The following is a 24,072-nucleotide window of genomic DNA, read 5'->3' as shown; positions in this document are numbered from 1 at the left end:
TAAAACAAAATGTAGAAATTTGTGTATTTTTTCATTATTATATTTAGTTTTTTCCCCACCAATTAGTGCATTTGTATAAAAAGTATTGCGCTTGCTGGCCAAAGATGGCCAAAGAGTGGCCCAGAAAGCAAGTTCAATGATCGGTGACTCGGTGATCGACTGCGCCTCCTGGAGGTTCACATTTGTTACTATCTTGCGATCGACGATCGATTTTATTTTAGTTCTACAAAAGATGGCGGACCGAGCGCCTGGTGGCTCTCAAAAAGCTAGCGCTAAGGTGAATTTACCGTTTCTGCTTGCATTCGCCTCTTCCGGTTTGTGGAGTTGAAATTGTCAATGGTAGTTTTCCAGAGCAACTTTGACTATTAATATATTTGTAGCCTGTATGAAACAAGGCTTAGGAGTGTGCGCAACGGTGTTTGTGCTAACTGGCAGCGCGCTAAAGCTAACCTTTGGCTGCCCGGCCACACTGGCTACATTAGCTAAGCTAACGTTTTAGCCACCAGACACAGGCTAGTTGGTGCATTTGGGATAAAAGGGGGTCTTGTTCGCACAGTTACGCAATGATATTCACACAAACAGTCATCCAGACAACGTTCACGTGATGTGTGTTTGAATTAGAAGGTAGTAAATTGAGTCTAAGTGGACTTGGGCCTTCAGTCGTAGCTGCTTACAACAGTCACCTCCTGCTAAATGTACTGTGCTGGCGCTGCTGCAGACACTAGTTTGTTAGGCCTCTTCCTAATTTTGCTCATTTGTAGTTACTTCCTGGTGCCCACACGGAACTAAATAGAGCGTGTGTTGCGAAAGCAACCTGGAAATTAACCATCAAATGTTTAGGAGCAAGCTACGGGTCCTCTTTTCATTGAAGTATGAGTTGCATGGTGTCAACGAAAAACGACCGCTTAAATTGCCCGTCAGCATGACCGCCACCACTCAGTCACATCACACATGAACCCATGACCTGCTCCCTCTGGACCGACAGCCATATCTGTGATACCTTCCATGTGTTACACGCCCAAATCAAAATGTCTACTTTTTATGACACCGAGAAATACCTGTTGAAAGCCAACCATGCTTTGTTTACATCGACAGGCGCTGCTTGAGAGCAAACTTAAGTCTTTCAGCATTGGAAAGATGGCAGTGGCAAAGAGGACACTAAGTAAAAAAGAACAAGACGAAATAAAGAAAAAAGTAAGTGCGGACTGCCTTTTTGAGAATATTGTATATGTCCTGGTTTTCTGTACTAACGGTAAGATGCTTATCAGCAATACTAAAATTGCACTGATTGAATTTTGTGTTTGTATTCAGGAGGATGAGCGGGCAGCGGCAGAGATTTATGAAGAGTTTCTTGCTGCTTTCGAAGGTGGAGGAGAAGGGAAAGTCAAGGCCTTTGTCCGTGGTGGTGTTGCGAATGCAACTAAAGGTACAAGCATTTACATTTGTTTCATATATACATTTACAAGAATGGTTCTTGACTCTGCATATTCTGACTTGAAATGCACTGGGATTGAAATTCAGACCAAATGCATTCTGTCTCTTCAGAAGAAGCAGCTGCAGATGACAAGAGAGGGAAGTTGTACAAGCCCAAGTCTCGTTTTGAGACCCAAACAAAAAGCTTCTTGCCTTTGGAAACGCCACCTCAGTTTTTAGCGTTAGATAAAAGACATGTAAGTTCTTTCACAGGCTAAAGTAGCCTTTCTTGTTAATATTTAAATAAATGCTTTGTTTTAACTATGCTGGTAATATTTGTATGTCTTTGTTAAAGCCTTTGAAGAAAGGTAATGAAAAGGAGAAGAAGAAGAGCAACTTGGAACTCTTCAAAGAAGAACTTAAACAGTAAGCTTTTTTGCTGAAGATAAAGCTGCTGAAGCTATGAATGGTGGAATGGCTTCGTAAAAAGCACATAAGTTTGAAATAATAATAAGAACCACTTAAATGTACTTCATCTGCTGCTACCAGAATACAGGAGGAAAGGGATGAAAGGCACAAGATGAAGGGACGTGTTAGTCGTTTCGAGCCTCTCTCAGGCGTGGATGGAAGACGCTCATGTAAGTGTCTGTATGCTGCATGTGTGCTTAATTTACTAACTTGGCCTGAAACGGCCCTGTCCTGCACACCTTACTCCATTCCCCTAGCCCCCCTTGTCCTCTTTTACCCTGAAACAAAATTTATACTGCTTTTCTGCTTCTTTTAGCGGATGGTTCTTCAAGAAGAAACCGTCCGTCCAGTGGTAATTTTGACTTAATACAGTGGCTGTGAATATCTTCATCTTGCTAAGAAAATATGCTGTCCTGGCAGACTGCAGTAGGAATTCCTTCTCTCTTCTCTGTCTCTGCAGTTTTGGACGATTGCGCACCAGGTTCCCATGATGTTGGAGACCCATCAACCACTAACTTGTATCTAGGAAACATCAACCCACAGGTGAGTTTTCATAAAAACATAAAGTATGTGCAGTTGAGAATAGTGGCACTACGGCACTGACTTACATAACCCTGGAAACAGGGTTGGATTTGAGTCTCTTGCTATGCTTATGTTCTGACTGGAAAGGTGCTGCTCTTAGCCCCATACACATATTTACCCAGTTTCTACATATGTTTATTTTGCAGATGAATGAGGAGATGCTGTGTCAAGAGTTCGGCCGATATGGCCCGCTGGCCAGCGTGAAGATCATGTGGCCGAGGACAGACGAGGAGAGGGCTCGGGAGAGGAACTGTGGCTTTGTGGCTTTTATGAACAGGAGGGATGCTGAGCGAGCACTGAAGAATCTTAACGGTACAAAGCTGTGTTTCTTTAGTTGAAATAAAAGATTATATACTTGAGTTATTCACAGCCTTAAAAATGTGTGTACATATATAAACATATATTATATACAGTATATTTACTGCTTTTACAGGAAAGATGATAATGAACTTTGAGATGAAATTGGGATGGGGCAAAGGAGTGCCCATTCCACCCCACCCCATCTATATCCCTCCTTCCATGATGGAGCACACACTCCCACCACCTCCCTCTGGCCTTCCTTTCAACGCACAACCCCGGGAGAGGCTAAAGAACGCCAATGCTCCTATGCTTCCTCCACCTAAAAATAAGGAGGAGTTTGAGAAGGTAACTCAACATGTTAGGATAGGACTTTCTCATGGGTTATGCCAGAGTTTTATTTTGCTGGTAAGATGTTAGCTTTTGTAATGAGCAGTCAGTGCAGGTATTAATCCTAGTTTGTTTATGTGATAGATTTTGTCCTGTTCACTGAATTTAATTAGTTGCACTATGAATCCAAATGTGCATATAATAAAGTGTTAGTGTATGTGACTCAATGCTACAGAGAGGTTATTGTGGTTAATGAAGTGTCAGAGGTGTTTGGCCTTTAGTAAAACTGACAGCAGTAAAGGAAAGTTGTTGTCTCTTTGCACTTTTAAATGCATTTTACATATTTTTCACCTGTTGCCTTTTAACAATACTCACGTTCTATGTTTATTATCTGATGTGACTTCATATACAGACTCTGTCGCAAGCCATAGTCAAAGTGGTTATCCCAACAGAAAGGTACATGTTTTTCTTTTTTTAAATTGGTGTTCAAACTTAGCAAAAACATCCCATAATGAAGCTAAAAGTTTGATCGGTTGATCACTGCATGCTACAGGGGGCTGGTCAGTGTGGGTGAGCAATGGTTGAGACAATTGTACTATGTCTTTACATTAGTTCATAGAACAATACTGACTGACAGGTTGGTTGTGTACTTTGCTCTTTCACATCCCACCGCCATTCATACTTCCTCTTTAATATTTAGCAAAGTGTCATTATAGTGCTTACTTCAAGTGCTGTGTAGACAGTGATAATGACTTCAGTTCATCACAGTTCCACTCCATACATCCACATTTAATCATGTTGTTCAACTTGAGTGATATGATACTTTTTCACATACATAGCCTGCTGTTCCTAGATCTGTAGTTGTGAAAACCTGCTCTCTGACCATTGCTCACTCAGACCGTCTACCCCCTTGGCCTCTGTCATCGGGAGCTCAGTAAATCTGGCCCCTGCCAACAAATCCAAACCAGCCAGTATTAGTCTTTCTATGACCTTTGACATTGGCCTTGGTGAGCAGCACAAGTTGAACTGTCTGCAGCAGCGAGGGACCTGAAAAGCATCATGGGATGGATTGGGAAAGTATACTGAATTTTACCCCGCCATTGGTACGATCAGCTCCAATACAAGTAAATGTCATCTGTGTTGTCAAATGAAAGACATCCTTTGTCTTGTTGGCCACTTTAGGCTTATTGTATGCAGCCTTCACCATGTATCGCCCCAAAATTGTCACAAAAAGCTCTAGTGACCTCATCTGTATTCAGTCATTTTCAACAGCAACATTAGGTAATCAGCTTAGCCTATATAGCCAACAATCCTATACTGCTTTGGTTCTTCTTCACTTCACATTAGTCAGGAAATCAGTGGGAATTGAGAGATACTGTATTGACAGAACGTTTCAGCTAATACAGTGCTTTGTCAATATTTTTCTCCAACTTTCCCAACTTCTTCAGCTTCATTTGTTCCATATTTTTTAGAAATATGATTCTAGGAATTTTTTAAAGAAGGTGTTAAGGCAGTGCAATGTAATGAACAGTGGTTGCACTGTAACGTTTAAGATCACAGAGATGAACCTCACAATAAGCTTTGTTAACTTGATAAACAGTTTAAACAAGATTCTTAGGTGACTTGATTTGTTAGTTGTAATTTAATTTACATTAGTGTGTTTTATGAGATTTGGCAGCATTTATTCATTAACGTTCTACTTAGGCCCAGAGGCATATTCTCAGTTGCACTTAATTTATGCCTGGTCATGTGACACTGACATCAACAATTGACTGCTTGTTAAGCAGTTTGATTGTCACCCTTCATTTGAATCTAAACAACAGAAAATTACATTTGTTCAGTATCTTCTGCAAGACGTCTAATGGCAAATAATAAGATAGCTGTGCATGACTTAATTATGGCCTGCAGTCAATGACAGTAGCAGCTATGCTATATAATTTCTTAGTGTTTATTTCTATTGTGTCTTAAGTGTCAGACCACCAAGCATAAATTCATCTTTAATAGGCAGGGTTTTTTTCTTATAGTGCTGAAACATCAGGCCAGTCTGAATCTGTTTGCTTTAACTGTGTTTTTCTTGTAGGAATTTGCTCTCTCTCATCCACCGAATGATCGAGTTTGTGGTGCGTGAAGGCCCAATGTTTGAAGCCATGATCATGAACAGAGAAATCAACAATCCCATGTACAGGTAATAGCAGCTGCATATCAGAAATGTACACGGTTTTGTTAACGCTATTGTGGAGTAATGATGGTTTTTACTTTCTTTTTCTTCCAGGTTTCTTTTTGAGAACCAGAGCCCAGCACATGTTTACTACCGGTGGAAGCTCTACTCCATACTACAGGTTTGATTTCTATTGCTTATTGTTTGAGGAAAGCACACAGTATCAATGGCATTCAGCCAAAATTGAAGACAGTGTCTGTCTATTTCAGAAGGAAAGGAAGAAATTTCATGTTTGTAAATTATTACTTTGTCAGGGTGAAGCACCAGCTAAATGGCGAACAGAGGACTTCAGGATGTTTAAAAATGGTTCTCTATGGCGCCCTCCTCCTCTAAATCCGTACCTCCATGGCCCTTATGATGATGGTGATGAAGAAGAGGAAGAGGAGGAGGCAAACAAAAAAGGCTGCTTGAAAGAAGAGTAATAATTTTTTCTTCTTGAATAAACCACATAATCAGAATTCAGACATTTGTATTAAACTGTCTTGCTGTTGATATATCCATCTCTGCAGAGAGCGGGACAAACTGGAGGAGATGCTTCGTGGTTTGACTCCCAGGAGGGGAGACATTGCAGAAGCCATGCTGTTTTGTCTCAGCCATGCTGAAGCTGCTGAAGAGATTGTGGAGTGTATCACAGAGTCTCTCTCCATTCTCAAGACACCTCTTCCTAAGAAGGCAAGTCAAAACTGCTACAAAAAGAGCCATTAACTTGATATCAATTCTATCAGTGACACCTACCTTCATATTTTTCCTCTGACATTTCAGATCGCCAGGTTGTATCTTGTTTCTGATGTGCTGTATAACTCTTCTGCCAAAGTAGCGAATGCCTCTTACTACAGGAAATAGTGAGTTGTTTAACTTGTATGCACAGAACTGTCTGCTCAGCATTAGGATTCCTAAGTCACAACTGGATATTTTTAATTCAAGCATTTCACTTTCCCTGTTCCCAACAGTTTTGAGACAAAGCTCTGCCAGATTTTCTCAGACCTCAATGCAACATACAAAACAATACAAGGCCACCTTCAGTGTGAGAACTTTAAGGTATCAAATAACACTTGTTTTTTTTTTTTTTTTCTTAGTTCATTGGATTTTGGCCGGTGACTCAATGCGTTAACCCACCCTTGTCTTGTCCTATTTGTAACAGCAACGAGTTATGTCATGTTTCCGGGCATGGGAGGACTGGGCTGTATATCCTGACCCCTTTCTTATCAAGCTGCAGAACATCTTTCTGGGTCTCGTTAATCTTTCTGCAGAGAAGGAGCCTGTAGGCCTCAGCATCGAGGTAAATGACTTCACCATTGTTTGACTTACAAAACATATCAGTTGCCTAAATACCATTCTCATTATTGTTGCGCCTTTCTCTCAGCCTGAGCCCGCAGAGGACATTGATGGGGCACCCATAGGTGAGTATGTAGATGGCACTCCACTCGAGGATGTGGATGGGGTGCCAATCGATGCAGGACCCATTGATGGAGCTCCTATTGATGGAGCCCCCTTGGATGACCTGGACGGTGTTCCTATCAAACCGATGGAAGAAGACATAGATGGAATTCCCTGTGAGTGGTTCACATACCTACAGATGTGGTGTGATATGTGGTCATTGTTGATGAATGTAGCAGTGAAGTTTCTTCTCTTCCTGGTTTTATAGTGGATCAATCCAAGGAAGCAACCTTCAAGGTGGCACCCTCAAAATGGGAAGCAGTGGACGAGTCAGAGTTAGAAGCTCAAGGTGAGACCTTTAGGTGGTACTTCACACAGAAAGTATAGACACTTAATAGCCAAATTGTATTAATATAAATACTATAGTAGATATCCATGCCAAGTTTGTGTTGTTTCCTACTTGACGTGTTTGTGTTACAGCTGTGACAACCTCAAAATGGGAGATATTTGAGCAGCCAGAAGAAACAAAAAAGTGAGTTTTAGTTACTGAGTGCCATCATTTTGGATAATGCTGTTTAGTTTAAATGCAAAGACACTGTTGCACTAACACTTTTTATAAACTGTTTCCAACTCTGAAGAGATGATGATGACAGTGATGATGACAGGAGCCCTCGCTCAGATGATAATCAGAGCTACTCCAACCCCATCAGAGATGACTCAGATGTTAAAACTAAGATGTCTGAAATGAATGAGGAAAAACGCACCAAGCTCAGAGAGATAGAGGTATTTTACAAATATAGCAAACCCCATACAAAATGCACAGTAATGATATTTGTGGTTGTTTAAACAAGGCTTTTTTGTTGTATTATTCAAAGGTTAAGGTCATGAAGTTCCAGGATGAGCTTGAATCAGGGAAGAGGCCAAAGAAACCTGGTCAGAGTATCCAGGAACAGGTGGAGCATTACAGGGACAGACTACTTCAAAAGGTAATGAATTACACTCGGCCCATTGACACTAAATACTGGACACAGGATTTTATACTGAGCGTTTATTGTGTTCCTTCATTGTAGGAAAAAGAAAAGGAGAAACTAGAACGTGAGAAAGAGAGGGAGAAGAAAGAGAAGGAGAAAGCTGAGGCACGATTGAAAGACTTGAAGAAGGAAAAAGAGGACACGCCAACTAGGAAAGAAAGGTGAGATGACAAGTGGCAGGTTGCAGTGTAGTTTCAGGTTCATCAATCTGTTATCAGTGCACTTCATAAAACATGGAATTTGTTTAATTTCCCACCTGACAGATATTTGTCCCCTCCGGTTGATAGGAAGCGGCGTCACAGTGGGTCACCCAGCCCAACACGGAGTAGTAGCAGACGAGGCCGATCGTCATCACCCCGGTCAGAGCGGTCAGAAAGATCAGAACGCTCCGACCGATCATACTCAAAAGACACATCTTCCCGCTCTTCTCACAAAGACTCTCCTCGATCCAGCAACAAAAAGTCCTCCAAGAGGTAAGATGGCCAACTGCAACTATTGATCTGTACACTTACACATGTAAAAACCATGCTGGTTTGGAGGAGTTTATTTAAACACCATCCATGTTTGTCTCATCAGATCTCCATCATCACCCCGCACACCCAAACGATCCAGGAGGTCGCGCTCCAGGACACCCAAGAAGTCAGCTAAGAAGTCCCGTTCTAAATCGAGGTCTCCTCACCGGTCTCACAAAAAATCTAAGAAGAGCAAACACTGACACATCTTTTCCTTTAATTTCCTCCTTGCCCATTCTTCCCCTCTCTGCACCATGTTGTAAAAAAGATTAAATGATTTGGCAGCTGAAGATCTCTGCCCAAAGGTTAATGTAAAGACAATGAAAAGTGGAGGGAATTGCATGTGTTGGTGTATCAAATGGATGGGGCCATTGCTGTTTTATATTGTACAAAAAAATAATGTGCTTGTGTGTCCTGATTCCCATCCACCTCCCAGTGGAATTTATCCATGTGGTAGACCACACCCATACCGAGTGTGATGACAATAGTCTTATATTCATGCTGTCATTTTCTGTTTTTGTAGTTCACATTAAAAATTCCTAATAAACAAGTGTCATTTTTAATCAAGTTTATTATTGTGGCATTCAGAAACAGTTTTGCTTATGTGTCTTAATTTTTTTTTTTCACTAAAGACTAACTGCATTTCACAAACATGAGAATCAGAAAAAAGTATTTTCTTAATCTTTAAAAATATCACTGACAAGAGTCTGAGTAAGGAAATGTGCAATTTTATCTTTTAGATTTAAGTAAAGTTGGCAGTACCATCACTTTACAGCTTGGCCTGTGCCCTCTTCAGTTGATCCCTCAGTTCCAGATGTGCAATGGAGGAGAGGTGCACTTCATCTGGTCCATCAGCAATTCGTAGAGTCCGCACATAGGAATACCTGAGGAAGAGCAGAAGTTTAAGTGTCAGATGAGATTCATCTTGTGTATATGCTCATTTGTGTGAAGATTTACTCACATCTGTGCTAGAGGGAAGTCTTGCGACATGCCTGCACCTCCATAGACTTGTATAGCACAGTCCACTACCTTACAGGCCATCCTTGCTGCAGCCACCTTGATCATGGCAATCTAGACAAAGATCACGAAAAACAAACCCCCCCCCAAAAAAAAGCCCCACATAAATATTGAATGTTAACTTTTAGGTCTCTGCTTTGTCTGGAGATCTTACTGGAAAATGATGAGTGTACACCTGTTAGTGCTCCCACAGTGTAACTTAACAGTGAATATGGCATAAAACATTTAAGTGCCTTGCAGATGGTGGTGATGTGGAATAACAGTTTTGCTGTATCATTGTCTGCAATGTCTGCAAAAGCAGTTAACTATGATCATAGAGCGGCACTGTTGAAACATGCAGCATGCTGTCAGGACACAGATGAGCGCTGTTACCTGTTTGCGAGCAGCCCGGATCCCCACGGTATCGAGTGCATGAGCAGCATGTAGAGTCAGCAGGCGGGTCTGTTCAATCATGAGGCGACACTCTGCTATCCAGTGGGCAATAACTTCCTAGACACAGATAAAAGCTTTTTACTTGAGTTGTATCTAAAAATCTGTCCACTAGGTGTCAACAGCAGGAAGGAACTCAACTCAGCTCTGAGTGACTTGGAGGAGTCTGTGTAGATGGAAAGCTTACATGTTGGTACAGTTTTTTCCCAAATGTGCGCCTGGTTGCAGCTCGCTGGCACAGCAGCTCCAGAGCCAACTCTGACACGCCAACCGCTCTCATGCAGTGGTGCAGCCTGCCTGGCCCCAGACGGCCCTGGGCAATCTCAAATCCCCTGCCCTCTCCTGGAAACCAATGCACAGAAACCAGAGACGATACAGAACTATTTCATGGCAAATAGCAGGACAGAAATTAGAACTTCACATCACATTTCTTTCCTTGTGACTTAATAAACATAATTGTAAAACCAAGATCACATTACTGTCACAACATCATAAAGATAGAGAATCATACTGTATGTTTTTATGGCTTTATGGATGCAGCCTGTCTTTGGAAGCAAGGTCTTACCCAGAACAATGTTGGAAGCAGGAACACACACATTGTCAAAGTGCACTTCAAAGTGGCCACCGTGGATAGCATCTGAGCACAGAAATGGTTCAGTTAGTTTGGGCAAGGAACATACTGGAAAAGCAGGCAATTATCAGTCAGGTGAGGTTGTAATGACAGATATAATCCTACCATCCTGTCCGAACACAGTCAGAGGCCTGATGAGCTTTACTCCTGCTGTGTCCATGGGCACAAGGATCATACTGTGCTGGCCATGCCTAAGAAACAATCGACTAAATCACTCTTTCTTTGCAAACAAAGTTGGGTGTGTATTTTGTTACATTGCTGTGAGAACAAAACATTTCAAAAGTGTATTACATTTCTTGGGTGTGGTTGTTTGTAAAGTATTTTTCACACAAACGTTTGTAACCGATGAGCTTTAGATAAAGATTAGTGACAATAACATGCCAGTCAAAACAAGCAACATAAAAATGAATTTTGTATGCAATTAGCCTCTCAAAGTGGGTTGGATGCAAACAAGCACGCAATCATAAAAATATGTAATTATTTGTATCATTATTTTAAAGGGTACCATTTTATTCTTAAAACTGAATATATACACATATCGTACATCAGAAGTACATCGTACTTCTTTCCGACATTACCACAACCAGAAGGAGAAAGAAAGAAAGAAACAAAGTACTCTTTAGCATGACTGTTTTACTGACCTGCTACCAACATCCTGAGAGGTGCTCTTGCACATCACAATGGCCACTTTGCATTTGGGATTGCCAGCACCTGTAGGGAAACAGAAAGGGAGTGATTCATTAGTGTTCATCTTTGGTTGGGGACTTGCTTTGCCCTTAACCTCTCCCTGACCAGGGTGACTGACTGGGAAGTACCAAACGCACATGGACTGATTCATGTTCAGGAATTTAAAAACAGATATTTTTCCACGTATAATGACAATCAGAGACACAAGCATGCCACCATACAACAGTATTCCATATAGGGTCCATAAGAACACTGACATCTGACATCAAATGAAGGTGATTTGGAGCAGATCCATCAAACCAAAGGCATGACTAAGGAGAGGAGGAATCTTGATTTCCAAGTAGGAGAACTCCTCAACCATCATCCACCAGATCTGTCCCCTGAATATGGAAGGAAAAATGTTCTTCAGTGTTGTGGCCAAAAGGCCTGCAGCCTTCTTGGTGAGAAACTGCTTTGATGCCAGCTTTGATGCCAGCTTTGCTGTGGAACTGGGCCTTCTGCACAGAGGTGTCGACAGAGGGCAGACCCAGAGGAAAACCATCAAATATCTTGCGGTGGTGGGCCTGCCTTGGCTGAGGGTGGCTTGTGATAAATGGCCGAAACACCCAAAGAAGCTGGGGTACACAACTGAAGATGTGTCGGATGGGAGGAAACATCAACAGGCCGTCATTAGGCCGGCCCATCCAAGTTAGACTGTAAGACTAAAGTCACAACCAACTCATCTGCTGAGCTGAGTCACCAGGGATTGTAACACTAAGTCCCTGCGGCCTCCTTAAAGTCCCTGAGGGACAGTGGTTAGCTTTCCTGTTTATATTTCCACCAAATTGCCCAAACCGTGTCCTCAGGACAGGACACATGGAAACCAGACACAGACACAGGAAGATAACAGAGGTGAATAATCAGAGCATGAGTGCATGTGAACACCAAAATAAATCATTGCTGTTTAGTCTGGGCTTTTTCACATATTTAAAAAAAGCATTAATTAATTACACTTGCTCACTCATCTCCACCCACAAGCTAAATACAGCAGTCCGTTTGGCCCGGGGGCAGGTGCAGCACTCCAATGAACCTTACACAAGGTGATCCAAACTAAACCCTGATCTCATCTGCCTGTCATGCCTCTACGTGTCTTATCATCCCTGGAATGAAAATAAATCTTCACAGCCAGTAAACCATTCTCCCGAGAACACGATGTCCAAACATTTCTTATTTTTGAATTTTTGAAAATCTTTCTACTTTGTTCTAAATTGTTTACTTTGCCAAACTTTTGCTGAATCCCTTTGCTTCCTTATTCTTTAATCACTTATTTACATACAGATGCATATGAAGAGAATAGTAGAAAGGAGAGACAGAGAGGGATTGGAATTAAGACCATTAAGACCAAGGAAGCTGGTATGGGGAAATTTTTCATGACCCAAAAAAAAAAAAAAAAAACAAACAAAAAAAAAACCCAGAACAGAAGACAGAAAACCCAAATGCCATTGTATCATTCCATAATTTCAGGTCAAATTGTCCAAAATAGAGGGGTTAGGACCTGGAAAACAATTCCATTCCAGCAAACCACAAAGACGTTCTGTTGCAGAGGCAAACATGACCCTCAGTGTGCGTCTTTCCTTGCACCTACGAAAACAACGGACAACTACCAGGACACTCCCTATGACACATCATGAGCGGAAGATAAACTTAACAATGTATTTGAGGCTGAATCTCGTAAAGGTCTTTGTGTAGTACATTATACATGTTCAGCGAAGACTTGGGGAAGTTTTATATATCACTTCTTTCGATACATACGTCCTGCAAACTGACACACAGTCTAAGATACACACAAGCACTTGAATGGAGAGCTACGTGGTGCAGACTCTAGGCAATGAAGGGAGTGGGGCGGGCTGAAGAGACGAGATTAGTCACTTCACTCCTGCAGTGCCTGCAACTTTTCTGCTCAGGGTTCACAACAGTTTTAGTGTGTGATTCAAATCAGGATTAACATCAGAGATCACACTAAAGGGACAGACACAAGGTAAGAAAATCTTATCTTCAAGTTTTACAAAGTTTTCAAATAAACAAATCAAACTAATACAAGACAAAGGAGCATAGTGATGACTAAGTGAAATGATGGTCGGACTTATGCTATAAATTGTCATTTTATATGTTTGTATTGTTAATTTCAAGGAGGTAAACTGGCAATCTGCATTCTACATTTCCAATTACCTTGAAATATATATAGAATAATGTTGTGCCTTGTTTTTAAGCAAGTCAAAGGTTCCCTGTTAGTCTGTGAGACCAACAGTCAAAGTCCTGAAATTTTATGGCATTATTCAAACAATGATGAGGCAGTGATAACAACCAAAACTAGCCTGTTGATTTAGTTAGTGAATGTTTTCTTATTACTGCTCTGATCTCATACAGGAACAAATAAAACAAAGAAGCACAAGTGGTAACTTTTTTCAACACTGTGTCTGATCATCAGCACAGACAAACACACGTGGGTTGTTGTGTGCGTTTGTGTACACATTCATGTATAATACTGTAGACATTCACAACTTCAAAACTTCTCACTAGTGTTAGTGTGGGGATGATCAGTGAGCACACTAATAAATTTGTTTCAGATTATACCTCAGATGTTTGAATAAAGTCAAAATGTGAATTTATATTCACGTTAGGTTAATTTGCTTAGTTAACCTTCACATGTTTCTAATTTATGTTGGCTAAATAAACCAACCAGCCACTGTAAAGTCTGAATTAACTTATCAGGCTGCCCTTACATGTGAGAGGCAGATGTTGACAGCAAGGGAATACCTCACATATTTCAGTGTTTTACTGGACATCTTTTTCCGAACTCCTGGTTCTTCCTGGAGAATTTAGTAGATTATGTAACAAACTTAGAAATGTGGTTTAAAATGACAGTTTTACAAAAATCCTGTTGTCGACATACAAAGTATTCTTTGTTTTATATCTTGGTGTCCAGCCAGGAATGACATCAACAGTCACATGTGTCAGTCACTTTTGAGGTTGTGTTTCATAGTTATCTAAATTCCATGTGTTATTAACTTCAACTCAGTTTGATCATGATGGTTCTCGGGGGTCTCCCACACATTTCAGAGATTACCAGTCCTCAGGAGACATAACATCATTTGGATGAACAACTAAAGCCGTAGTCCAAGAGTTAGATCAAGAGTTAGAGTTAGATCATCAAATACAATAAGAGGAAACATCCAGGATTTGAATCCAGCAACATTTGTGTTCTGTCATCCTCCCCCCTCCCTCCACATCATTCCTGGCATTCTTTACCTAAACTGTCTGCTTTGGCCTGTAATTATCCCATTTAATAATAATAATAATAATAATAGAGGCACTACACATGGATCAGTGTGCTCAACAATAAAATAACAAATTAAGAGCTGTTAAACCGGCTGCCATTTCTGAAGTTCGCAGAATGCTTTCTATCCACAAGAATACAAACTAGCTGAGATCAAAATGTAATCGGAGAATCTGGAAGCCTCATGTCTGTTTTTATTCTGTGATTAGTTGTGAGTGGAGTCATTCAGACATGCAGCCCCAGTGGGCAGGGGTTAGGAGATTAAGGAAACCATGCAGGAGAGATTCATTTGATGCAGAATAACAGAAGTAACTCGTCTTTCCTGTTTCTAGCTAAAAGCAGCTCACGGCTTTCCCTGTTCTTCTTCAATTAATCAATTTAAACTGTATGTAAAAGACTAAGTGAGTGAATGATGCACCACCGCATGAACCATTAAAACAGGCAAGTGCTTCCCTAAACTGTAATCTCTCTCTTTTTTTCTGCACAGGGGAAAAGAAATGGAGGATTTTTCCTATCATGATGAAGACTCCAGCTTAAACGACAGTTACGACTACAACTACGAACACAGCATCTGTGACAAAGAGGCCGTGCGCTCTTTTGCCAGCACCTTCCTTCCAGTCATCTATGCTCTGGCTCTGGTGGTTGGTCTGGCTGGTAACACCCTGGTTGTGGTGGTATACACATCACGGTTGCGACTACGAACCCTGACAGATGTGTGCATCCTTAATCTTGCCATTTCGGACCTGCTTCTCCTCCTCACCCTGCCATTTTGGGCAGCTGATGCTGTCCACGGCTGGCAGTTGGGTGTAGGAGCTTGCAAACTCACTTCCTTCCTCTACAGTGCCAACTTCAGCTGTGCCATGCTGTTGTTGGCATGTATCAGTGTCGATCGCTATTGTGCTGTAGCCCAAAATCCAAGAGGCAGGATTGGGACAGGAGCCCGGGTAAGGAGGCAATGGCTCCTGGTGTGTCTGGTATTGTGGGTTGCAGCCAGCTTTCTGGGCTTTCCTGAACTTATCTTCTCCACAGTGAAACACTCCCATACCAGGAAGGCGTGCACCGCAGTCTACCCACCCAGCATGGGCCGACCAGCAAAGGCTGCCCTGGAGCTGCTGGAAGTCACCCTCAGGTTCTTGTTACCTTTCTTGGTTATGGTTGTGTGCTACAGCTGGGTTGGATGGGCACTAAGCAAGGCACCTGGGGTGCGGAGAGAACGGAAATGGCGCACCTTGCGAGTCTTGCTGGCTGTGGTGGCCGTATTCCTGCTCACCCAGCTGCCCTACAACGTGGTCAAGCTGTGTCGAGCAATGGATGTCATCTACATCCTTGTGACCGACTGTGATGTCAGCAAGCGCCTGGATCACGCTATTCAAGTGACGGAGAGTCTGGCACTGACCCATGCCTGCATTAACCCTGTTCTCTATGCCTTCATTGGATCCTCCTTCAGGGGACATGTCCTAAAGACTGCCAAGCGCCTTGGACAGCGACTCAAGAGACACCCAACACGTATGAATGAGGAGCCTACAGTGGAAATTTCCCTCAACACACGCACACAAACGCAATCGCAATCTGGTTCTGAAGACCAAGACACGAGCACCTTTACTATTTAAGTCTGAAAATACTTTTTAAGCACTTTTACAAAATTCTATGTCAATGTATATATTTACGCATTTATTACCAGGGAAACTACATGTCAATAACCATGCATATTTAATCTTATACTCATACACATACACAGCGGAATATAAAACTCTGTTCTCAGTGTATGTACTAAGTAAAGTATTTTGTATAAATTATGTATTTTGTTAAATAAATCTAAGGTTTTCAGTGACAAGCATCTACCAGCAGCAGTTGCAATTAAAAGTAGTTGAAACTCAAAAAACTTGAGCTGTTGCTCTGGTTTTTCAGTCCAATTCAGCAGTACAGCTTTACATCAGATCATCTGTATCTCATTTTATTACATGTTGTGGCTTTGGGTGGGGAGAGTGGTGGTTCTGTTGTGCAGTGGGTAGAAAAACATTCGGCCCACAAACAGAGCAGCAAACAGTGGGAACGACCCCTCAAATAAATGCCATCAAATAAAGCACAGCAGCATGTGTGTTAAATGGAATTCAGAACAAAAGCTACTTTCAATATTTTCTCCTAAAATATGAGCCTGAAAAGACAAACGTTTTGCAATCCATAGATCAATGTAAGAACTTAACATTTTCCTCTTTCACTCACCTAACCCTAACCCCACTATTACAGAGACTTAATTTGACTAAACCTCGTGACCACATTATGACAGTAAACTTTTCTTTTCTCAGAAAAGTCATTTCCAGTACCCGTTGGTCACCCTCTTCCCCCTGACGTGCCTTACAGTGAGAATCTGGCTTATATAAACAAACTAGGTGTTTCTGCAGAAACACACAAAATTTGAGGTTCCATTTTTATCAGTCTCCAAGCAGAGGGAGACCATAAATGAAATTAAACATTTTGTGTAACCCCATTTCATTACAGATCAACAAGCATTTCATTTGAATAAATTATGGTCTTGCCCAGATGTACACAAGTCTTTTGTTAAAAACGAAACGATCATGTAAATATTGTCAGGCAGTTCATTCTTAAGACTTGAAATGAAATGAAATTACAGTTGTTTGTGAAATATGGTCTCATACATGTATACAGAATCGACTCGTTTGGTGCGTTGATGGAAGTAGACACGCCTATGGCCGAAGGAGAAAGGTTCAGCAGGTCTGGGAATCATTTCCGTACATTTTCATGCCAATTAAGCTTTCTTATAGCTTCTGCACCACAGAGCTGCTCTACCAACATCTGCAAACCCTCCTCACTGCTTAGAGTTTGCCACAAACAACTTAAGAGAAAAAAAAAGAAAGCAAAGAAGACAAATGCACCATTTGGATTACACGCAACGTTTTTCATGTGGATAAGTCTACATGTCTAATAAGCTGCAATACAAGTTGTAGTCATACGAAAAAAAGTAGTCCATTGTTACACGGAAACTGTTGTGCTGTTATAATGGAATAATAAAAGTCAAACATGATAAGATCTTTGCTTTTGTTTTCCTTTTCTTCTTTGGAAGAAGCTTCATAAACAGATTCTCCTTTAGGGAACTGTCATTGTTGCCAAATGTCTAAGACAGACTGCCGGGAACCACCAGTAACACATAAATGAGCGGCTGAATTTGGTACTTGAAACAGAAAGAGATACCATGGAAAATTAATTTTGGTTTAGTGCAACTTGGATTCATAATAATTGCCTGGTTTTACTTTCCCTTTTACTGTAAGTGAAGGGTTACAGGATCTCGATGCCACGACTCACTGCAAAAACACATCCATCCAATTTCCTCTCCTGAATAATAAATTTTGAAACAAATGCAGCTGAAGGTCACGCTGAGTATGAAACAGCCATCAACACATCAGCATTCTTTCCGAACAGATATAGGTGTTGATGCTGGCCAAATATATTTACACAATCCCAAGATTTTTTCCACTGACAGTGGACTGAAGAGAACTGCTCCGAAAAGAGACTTAGTAGATGCATTCAGTAATACAGAGGATGATCAGAGCAACAACACTGAAATTCTGCTCATTCACTCTTCATTTTGAATAAATAGTAGCGCAGTAAATTTCAAAGTTCATGACAATATGAAAGCAGATTTGAAAATAAATAAACAAATCCAACAAAAACAACAGCGCACTGTTTTCCATGGAAATCAGAAGTGAAACTTCTGCCCTCGTCCGTGTCAGAGGAAACATCTGGAATATCTACCAAGCCACGATGACTGACGAGGTGAAGGATAAACGTGTAAAAAGCATTAATACGGGTTTGAGATAGTTCAGTAATATGGCAATTTAAGCTTACTTTTAGAATGGAAAGTGCTCCTCCAAATAAAATTGCGATGATATCAAACCAACCAAATTGATTTGTCGGGCCAGTCTGTGGTTAAAAGATTAAAGGGCACTATAAATCAGAAAAACACTGGCTCGCTCATGAGTCGCTCAGTCTTGAACTAGTCTTGAATTCAGGAGAAGAAACAAATTAAATGTGAACATACAGTAAAGTCAGTGCAGCATTAACAGCTGGGAGGTTTCAGAGAGATTTAGATTTACAGTCATATTGATGTTTAGCGGCCAGATTCAATTTCATCCTAAACCAGTTACAGTGATGAATCAGTCAACAGTAAATCTGTATGTGGCCTTTTATGGATCCAACCTGCCGCACAAGATTTTCCAGAACGAACTGGAGAACATTAAAAAGTAGTTTGTTATATAATGTTGATTTTATGACTCATCTGTGCTTTGTTGTCCACATGTTAGCAGTGTCTGTGTGCATTTATCTCTGTGGTGTTTGATTACACAAGAGAAAACCTGTTAATTACATTATTGACAGTAACCTTTTTAGTTAAACTATTAATTTACTAATAAAAGTATTCTAATGGTATACTTGGTTCTAAGTTGGTCAAAAAAATGATTTGGTGTTCTTGGCAGCATATGATGTTTTTTTATCCTTATGCCAAAACAAAATAGAAATATAAAACATACCACTGATCCACCATTTCTTTCCGTTTATGATGTAGTTGTCTTCATTCCTATGAAAAGTGCACCCCATATTGGTTGCATCACTGGAGGCCACGTCAGGTTCTGTGGAAGGGAACACCCGGCTTAAAATATAACAAACAATGACTCAAACCAGTTTTACATTCTATTCTTTCTGAATAAAAACTGAACCTCAGCTTAAAACACATGCAATGGCACACAGAATTTGTTTATCAGCCAAACATGGTTCTTGTTCATTGCCATTCACTAAAACACATCAATCAAACTAAAGACAAAAAACATCCCTAAATGCAGCTAATCTCCATGTGTGTTTATGAAAACCTTTGGGAGGTTCCCACCCACCTCAGGCCAGCTGCTGTTTCCAGGCAGCAGGAAACCAAATGGGAGAAAAACAGGGAAAACTTACTCATAGTGAGCAAAAACCACAACAGATATATTCAGGACAGCGTCTTAGCAGTACCCAGAACCTAAGGTACAATAACAAGTGTTTAATTACTGGTAAATAATTATCATTACCATTATCTGCTAACTTATACCAGGCGTAACTCTCAGTTTTTATTGCTCATATCTCTTTTGAATCAATGAAAAGGGCCGTTTTTCTGTTGTGTGCACAATAACCAATGGACTAGTCCCTCACAAGGTAACATCCCACCCTCCTTCGACCATGCTGCAAACTTAGATCCAACCTCTGAACAAAGTGATATCGATTCTGTCTGAAACACTTGATTTAAGTCGATTACAGTCACTGGGTCTCTATGAATGCACTTTTCCAGTGTGCACCCTTTTCCTGGAATAATCTAGAGAAGGAACAGAAATTGGTACATCTGCTACTAAATTAATACTCAAAGTAAATACACTTTAATATTCAACTATTCTGTCTTAGTTGCGCATTAAAACTAGGTGTAAATTGCCTAAATCCATCTAAAAATGTTTTTAATCATCTGCTTGAGTCCAGATGTTAAAAATACATTTATCTAAATTTGAAATGCCAAGTGACCCTGTGACAATGTACCTTTAAATGACACAGGCAGATACAGTCATGGAAATACCTGTCATACAGAAACAGGAGCGGATCTCTCCTCTCAGTAGAGGCTCCAGCCATTTCCTTTTCTGCTCTTCACTGCCAAACATATGCAGCACCTCCATATTTCCTGTGTCTGAGGAGAATTAAAAGAATATGCATGTGTTACAGCAAATTAGGAGCTAAACTAGCAAAGCAATATAATCTCCATCATATTAGTCAAACTGCTGGAACTCATCTGACAAATATCTTAAAAGGGGTATAAAATATTGGAGGTTTGTATTTTTTTATTTCAGATGAATAGAAACATATATGGTTGCTGATAAAAACAAAGCTGAGATTTGGATGCCAGTTTACCTGATCAGTGTTGTATACACAAAAAACAAGGCCATGTGGCCATGATGTAAGAATTGTAAGAAATAGTTGCCAAAATGGGCCTATGACATTGTCCTTGAATGCTAAACGGTTTCAAAATCCAACAGCATGCAGAATGTTTTACCAGGAGCTTGGCAGTTGAACACTTCAGGGGCAAAGACGCAGCGGCCGGTTTCCTCTGCAATATAGGCATAGTCCAACTGACTGAGACCACTGACTGCAGGTAGGAAGAGGTTCCACAGTCCCGCCTCCCTGGCTTTCACCTGGACGCAAAGATGCATGCCATTAAAAAGGGTCTAAGGACAATGACGACAATGTGTAGTAAGCAGTGATGAGTAGTTTGCTTGACATTACAAATGGGAATGACAAACAAAGCTCAAGCTTTGGGAGCAATTTCAAAGTCGTAGATCAAAACAACTTTGTTTTTGCTGGATTTAAACTGTTCGTCATGATGGATTGTAGTGTGTGTGAGATTCAGGAGGAAAGTATGCTGTTAAAACAGGACTTGATCTGCTAGACTGACTTACCCATTATTGAACAACACAGAGTCATTTTGATGATATCTCTGTTATTCACTTGCCCCATAGTTAAAGATCAGTAATGACACAAAAATATACTGTAACATACCTTCAGATCCTCTATGATTTGGGGAGTGTGCCATCTCTGTGTAGCCTGGGCATATTTGGAGAAGTACTCTGCAACTTCCTGCAGAAAAAAAAGCTAGTGAATTCATAAAATAAATCATAGTAATACTAACCCATAAATGAACCCCATTCATCATGAGATAATCCGGATCTCTACAGTGTTAAAAGGATATTTTCTTGTAGTCCTTTATATTTATGCTGCTCTGTGTTCAAAAAAGATTTGCATTTTCAACACTGCTCTGCATAAAGAACACTGTGATCCCAAGCCAAAGGTTATGAGACTCTGTGCAGTATAATTAATCAACAGAATCATTGTTTTCGTGCTTGAATTCCTTGGTCATGTTTGCATGAATGGACTTCTGTGTGCTGTCAAATCCTTCATGCCCAAAATAAAAGGACATCAGGCAAAACAAAACTCTTGTGTTCTAGCAGCACTTGGCTCTGACCTCCTGAGCAGGAAGCACGTATTGTCTCATGAAGTCTTTGACTTGCTGGAGAACAGCCTGGCCTTTAGCTGTCTGGAGGAACAGTCTGTCTTCTGTTTCACCTGCGAGAGACCTGGCAAGAAACACATGTTAAAAAGCCAAAAGGCACCAAATTTCAGTTGTTGCTGACCTAAATTATTGTTAGCAGGTGGAGTCAATCTGCTTTCTGGCTTACAGTGACACCAGCAATTTACACAAGAATCTAATCCAAACCTGCTTGGACAGTTCTAATAATTCATGAAAAAAATATTTTGATTACGGTATCTGTGCAGTGACATACATCAATAAAATTTGAACTGAATCCAACCTTTGTGCAAGTTGCAAAGCAACCTCAGCTAAGGGCTCCACACACTGGCCGAACTGAGCTGCATTAGGTGCACTGGCATTACCCAGCAGGTGGCGCGCATAGATTCCCTGTTTAAAAAAAAAAAAAAAGTCTATTGAAAAAAAAAAAAAAGGGGGGGGGTGGGGGGGGATTCATGCTGTACTTCATAAGACTGGGACATACCTGTGCAATTCCTGCCATTTTAAAGACAGACAGAGCCAGGTAGAAATTCAAATGTGGCAAAGCAGATGGGATCCCCCGGCACCTGCAGTAAATAGAGATCAGATCATCCACAGATGGAATACCTGGAGAGAAAAAATGACAACTGAGACTCCTCATTGAACCTCATTTTCAGTACTCGTTACTCCTGTTCACAGTTGTTTTTTGTTAGTTTGCATTACCTTCTATTGCTTTTAAGCTGCCCATTGTGCTAATAACACTGAGGCTTCTGGGCCAGTAGTGAGGCATGAGGAAGTATGCCAAGTCTGCCAGGGGCTGTCCGGTGGTGGAAAGTTCCCAGTCCAATACTGCTATCACACGAGCCTAACGACATCAAAGACTCTTTATGTTAGTAAGTGCACCGAGGTGGTTAGTCTGACAAATGTCTGACAAATTGTACCTCAGTTGGATGATATATCAGGTTATCCAATCGGAAATCTCCATGGACCAGAGTGACTTCGTTGTCCTTGGATGGCAAATTGTTCATCAACCAAGCAGAAAGTTCATTCATGGCTGGAATGTCTCTGTGGGCCGCTGCTGTGTACTGCTTCGTCCAGGTGGACACCTTTAAAGAGTTCAAGAGATGTTTTATGCGTTTTTCCTGATCATATAAAGTCATATTGACTTACTGTGTACAGAGTGTTATCTCACCTGTCTCTTGCAGTAGCCTGACCCTCTTCCATACCCTTCAAGGTTCAGTGATGCCAGCTGCAGTGAGTGTAACTTTGCTAATACTTCCACTGCAGCCACATAGAGAGCCGTTCTCTCTGCTGGACTCATTCCAGGGAGGCGAAAATCTTTGAATATACGTCCCTGGTTAATCGAAACGGACAAACATATTTTCAATAAATATCTGTCTATATCTATATGTTTCATGATAGTTTACCGTTACATAATGTGGTCTGAACATTTATTGTGTGTTCCGGGCAAGAAAGTGAGAAAGTCAAATTTGGCTCTTGGTGGCACAATTTTACCTTTATATGCTCCATCAAGTAGAACTCTGTTCCAATGACTTCCACATCGGTGCAGTGCAGGAGAGGCTGAGGCACGGGAAAGCCCACAGAAAACAAGACTTTCTGCACACGATATTCCCGGTCCACCTGCGCACAATGTCATCAAGATCGATCAGACCGCACAAGAAGAAAATTCATATTATTAGATATAAATCCTCTTAGACATCAGTGCCTAAAAACTCTTTTAGTTTTAGTAGATACAATTATAATTCATGCTATAATGATATATTTGGGGGGGCTATAATGGATCGCTTAAAGTTTTACCCTAACCCTTTAAGTCTTTTAGAAGAAATTATTCAGATCATCAACTCTATATGGACTTAACATGAATAAGCATCAGAATTTAGCTTCAGCTTGCCATCTAATGACCAAAGCACAGAGCTCTTTACAGGAATACATGTGTGGCAGAGTAAAGGGACAATCAGTAGTGTCAGTCCCTTTAACTGAACTTCCCCCCCCCCTGCTGGAGAAATGATCACACAACAATGCTGCAATCGTATTTTAATTTCCCCCTTTCTGTTATAGACCAAAGTAATTGGTTATTCAAACTTTACCTTGTGGGCCCCTGGCAGGAGCTCACCTGGGGGCTTCTTCCTGAGCACATAGCTTTTGGAGGGTGTCTGGATGAGGAATGTCGGGTTTGACTGACCAGCACTGAAAACACAGTGACATGTTTGTTATCAGTCGGTTACCTGATCAGGACTCACACAGTGTTACCTACCTGTACTGTCTGACACTGAGGATGTTGCTGCTGACTGAGCTGGCTGACAGATACCGCTTCAGTCTGTCAACACTGAATCTGTGCTGCTCCCGTACGGGGATGGTGGCTTCCTCCATGTCGCAGTCAGGCCGGATTAATCATTTCCAGCTGCGTCGCTTCAACTTCACTCACCGAAGGCCGTCCGTTTGGCCGGACGGACCGTTTACGGCTGAACACCTACGTAACATCCTCAACTCTAATTTTATTTCCATACTACTGCCATAACAATATCTGACAACAGTCTTAAAGTGTCTTTGATGAAAAAATACAATATTTAACATTTATCCCTTGATGGATGTTCACATAATACACCTAGGATGTAGGAACCTTTGAGGTGTTTTCACTCGTTTTCTACACGGACTC

The 24,072-nt window shown here is 41.0% G+C and overlaps 3 protein-coding genes across 7 annotated transcripts; 2 read left to right on the top strand and 1 right to left on the bottom strand.

Annotated features, from left to right (window-relative positions):
- Window positions 1–231: 231 nt before the first annotated feature.
- u2surp (U2 snRNP-associated SURP domain containing) lies at window positions 232–8,791 on the top strand. Of its 5 annotated transcripts, XM_029528623.1 has the most exons (27): window positions 233–277; window positions 557–601; window positions 1,096–1,194; window positions 1,312–1,426; window positions 1,546–1,670; window positions 1,769–1,839; window positions 1,963–2,051; window positions 2,198–2,233; window positions 2,342–2,424; window positions 2,610–2,775; window positions 2,897–3,108; window positions 3,503–3,546; window positions 5,171–5,275; window positions 5,363–5,429; window positions 5,563–5,726; window positions 5,818–5,980; window positions 6,071–6,150; window positions 6,259–6,346; window positions 6,450–6,569; window positions 6,672–6,861; window positions 6,954–7,034; window positions 7,166–7,217; window positions 7,324–7,468; window positions 7,561–7,671; window positions 7,756–7,877; window positions 8,004–8,189; window positions 8,293–8,791. In XM_029528623.1, exons 1-27 carry the CDS (start codon window positions 233–235, stop codon window positions 8,429–8,431), a joined length of 2,943 nt encoding a protein of 980 aa, XP_029384483.1. In that variant the 3' UTR covers window positions 8,432–8,791. The 5 variants fall into 5 exon arrangements, with proteins under 5 accessions (XP_029384481.1, XP_029384480.1, XP_029384482.1 ...); XM_029528621.1 differs by lacking the exon at window positions 557–601 and having other exon boundaries at window positions 232–277; window positions 6,450–6,587; XM_029528620.1 differs by lacking the exon at window positions 557–601 and having other exon boundaries at window positions 232–277; window positions 6,450–6,587; window positions 7,980–8,189.
- acad11 (acyl-CoA dehydrogenase family, member 11) lies at window positions 8,691–23,927 on the bottom strand. The gene is made up of 20 exons (XM_029528625.1): window positions 23,671–23,927; window positions 23,504–23,603; window positions 22,911–23,036; window positions 22,588–22,749; window positions 22,337–22,501; window positions 22,119–22,260; window positions 21,901–22,022; window positions 21,700–21,806; window positions 21,354–21,465; window positions 20,891–20,968; window positions 20,388–20,526; window positions 19,917–20,024; window positions 18,853–18,951; window positions 10,947–11,016; window positions 10,411–10,496; window positions 10,240–10,311; window positions 9,862–10,016; window positions 9,618–9,734; window positions 9,190–9,299; window positions 8,691–9,112 (listed from the first exon to the last, which is right to left on the bottom strand). Exons 1-20 carry the CDS (start codon window positions 23,784–23,786, stop codon window positions 8,998–9,000), a joined length of 2,301 nt encoding a protein of 766 aa, XP_029384485.1. The 5' UTR covers window positions 23,787–23,927; the 3' UTR covers window positions 8,691–8,997.
- Window positions 12,753–17,346, top strand: ackr4b (atypical chemokine receptor 4b). The gene is made up of 2 exons (XM_029528626.1): window positions 12,753–13,009; window positions 14,796–17,346. The coding sequence occupies exon 2, from the start codon at window positions 14,806–14,808 to the stop codon at window positions 15,916–15,918; it is 1,113 nt and encodes a 370-aa protein (XP_029384486.1). The 5' UTR covers window positions 12,753–13,009; window positions 14,796–14,805; the 3' UTR covers window positions 15,919–17,346.
- Window positions 23,928–24,072: the final 145 nt, after the last annotated feature.

This window comes from Echeneis naucrates, chromosome 20, assembly GCF_900963305.1.
Source record: "Echeneis naucrates chromosome 20, fEcheNa1.1, whole genome shotgun sequence".
NCBI lineage: Eukaryota > Metazoa > Chordata > Actinopteri > Carangiformes > Echeneidae > Echeneis > Echeneis naucrates.
The sequence above is the reverse complement of the archived record's forward strand: the minus strand, read 5'-3'. Positions and strand labels throughout refer to the sequence as shown.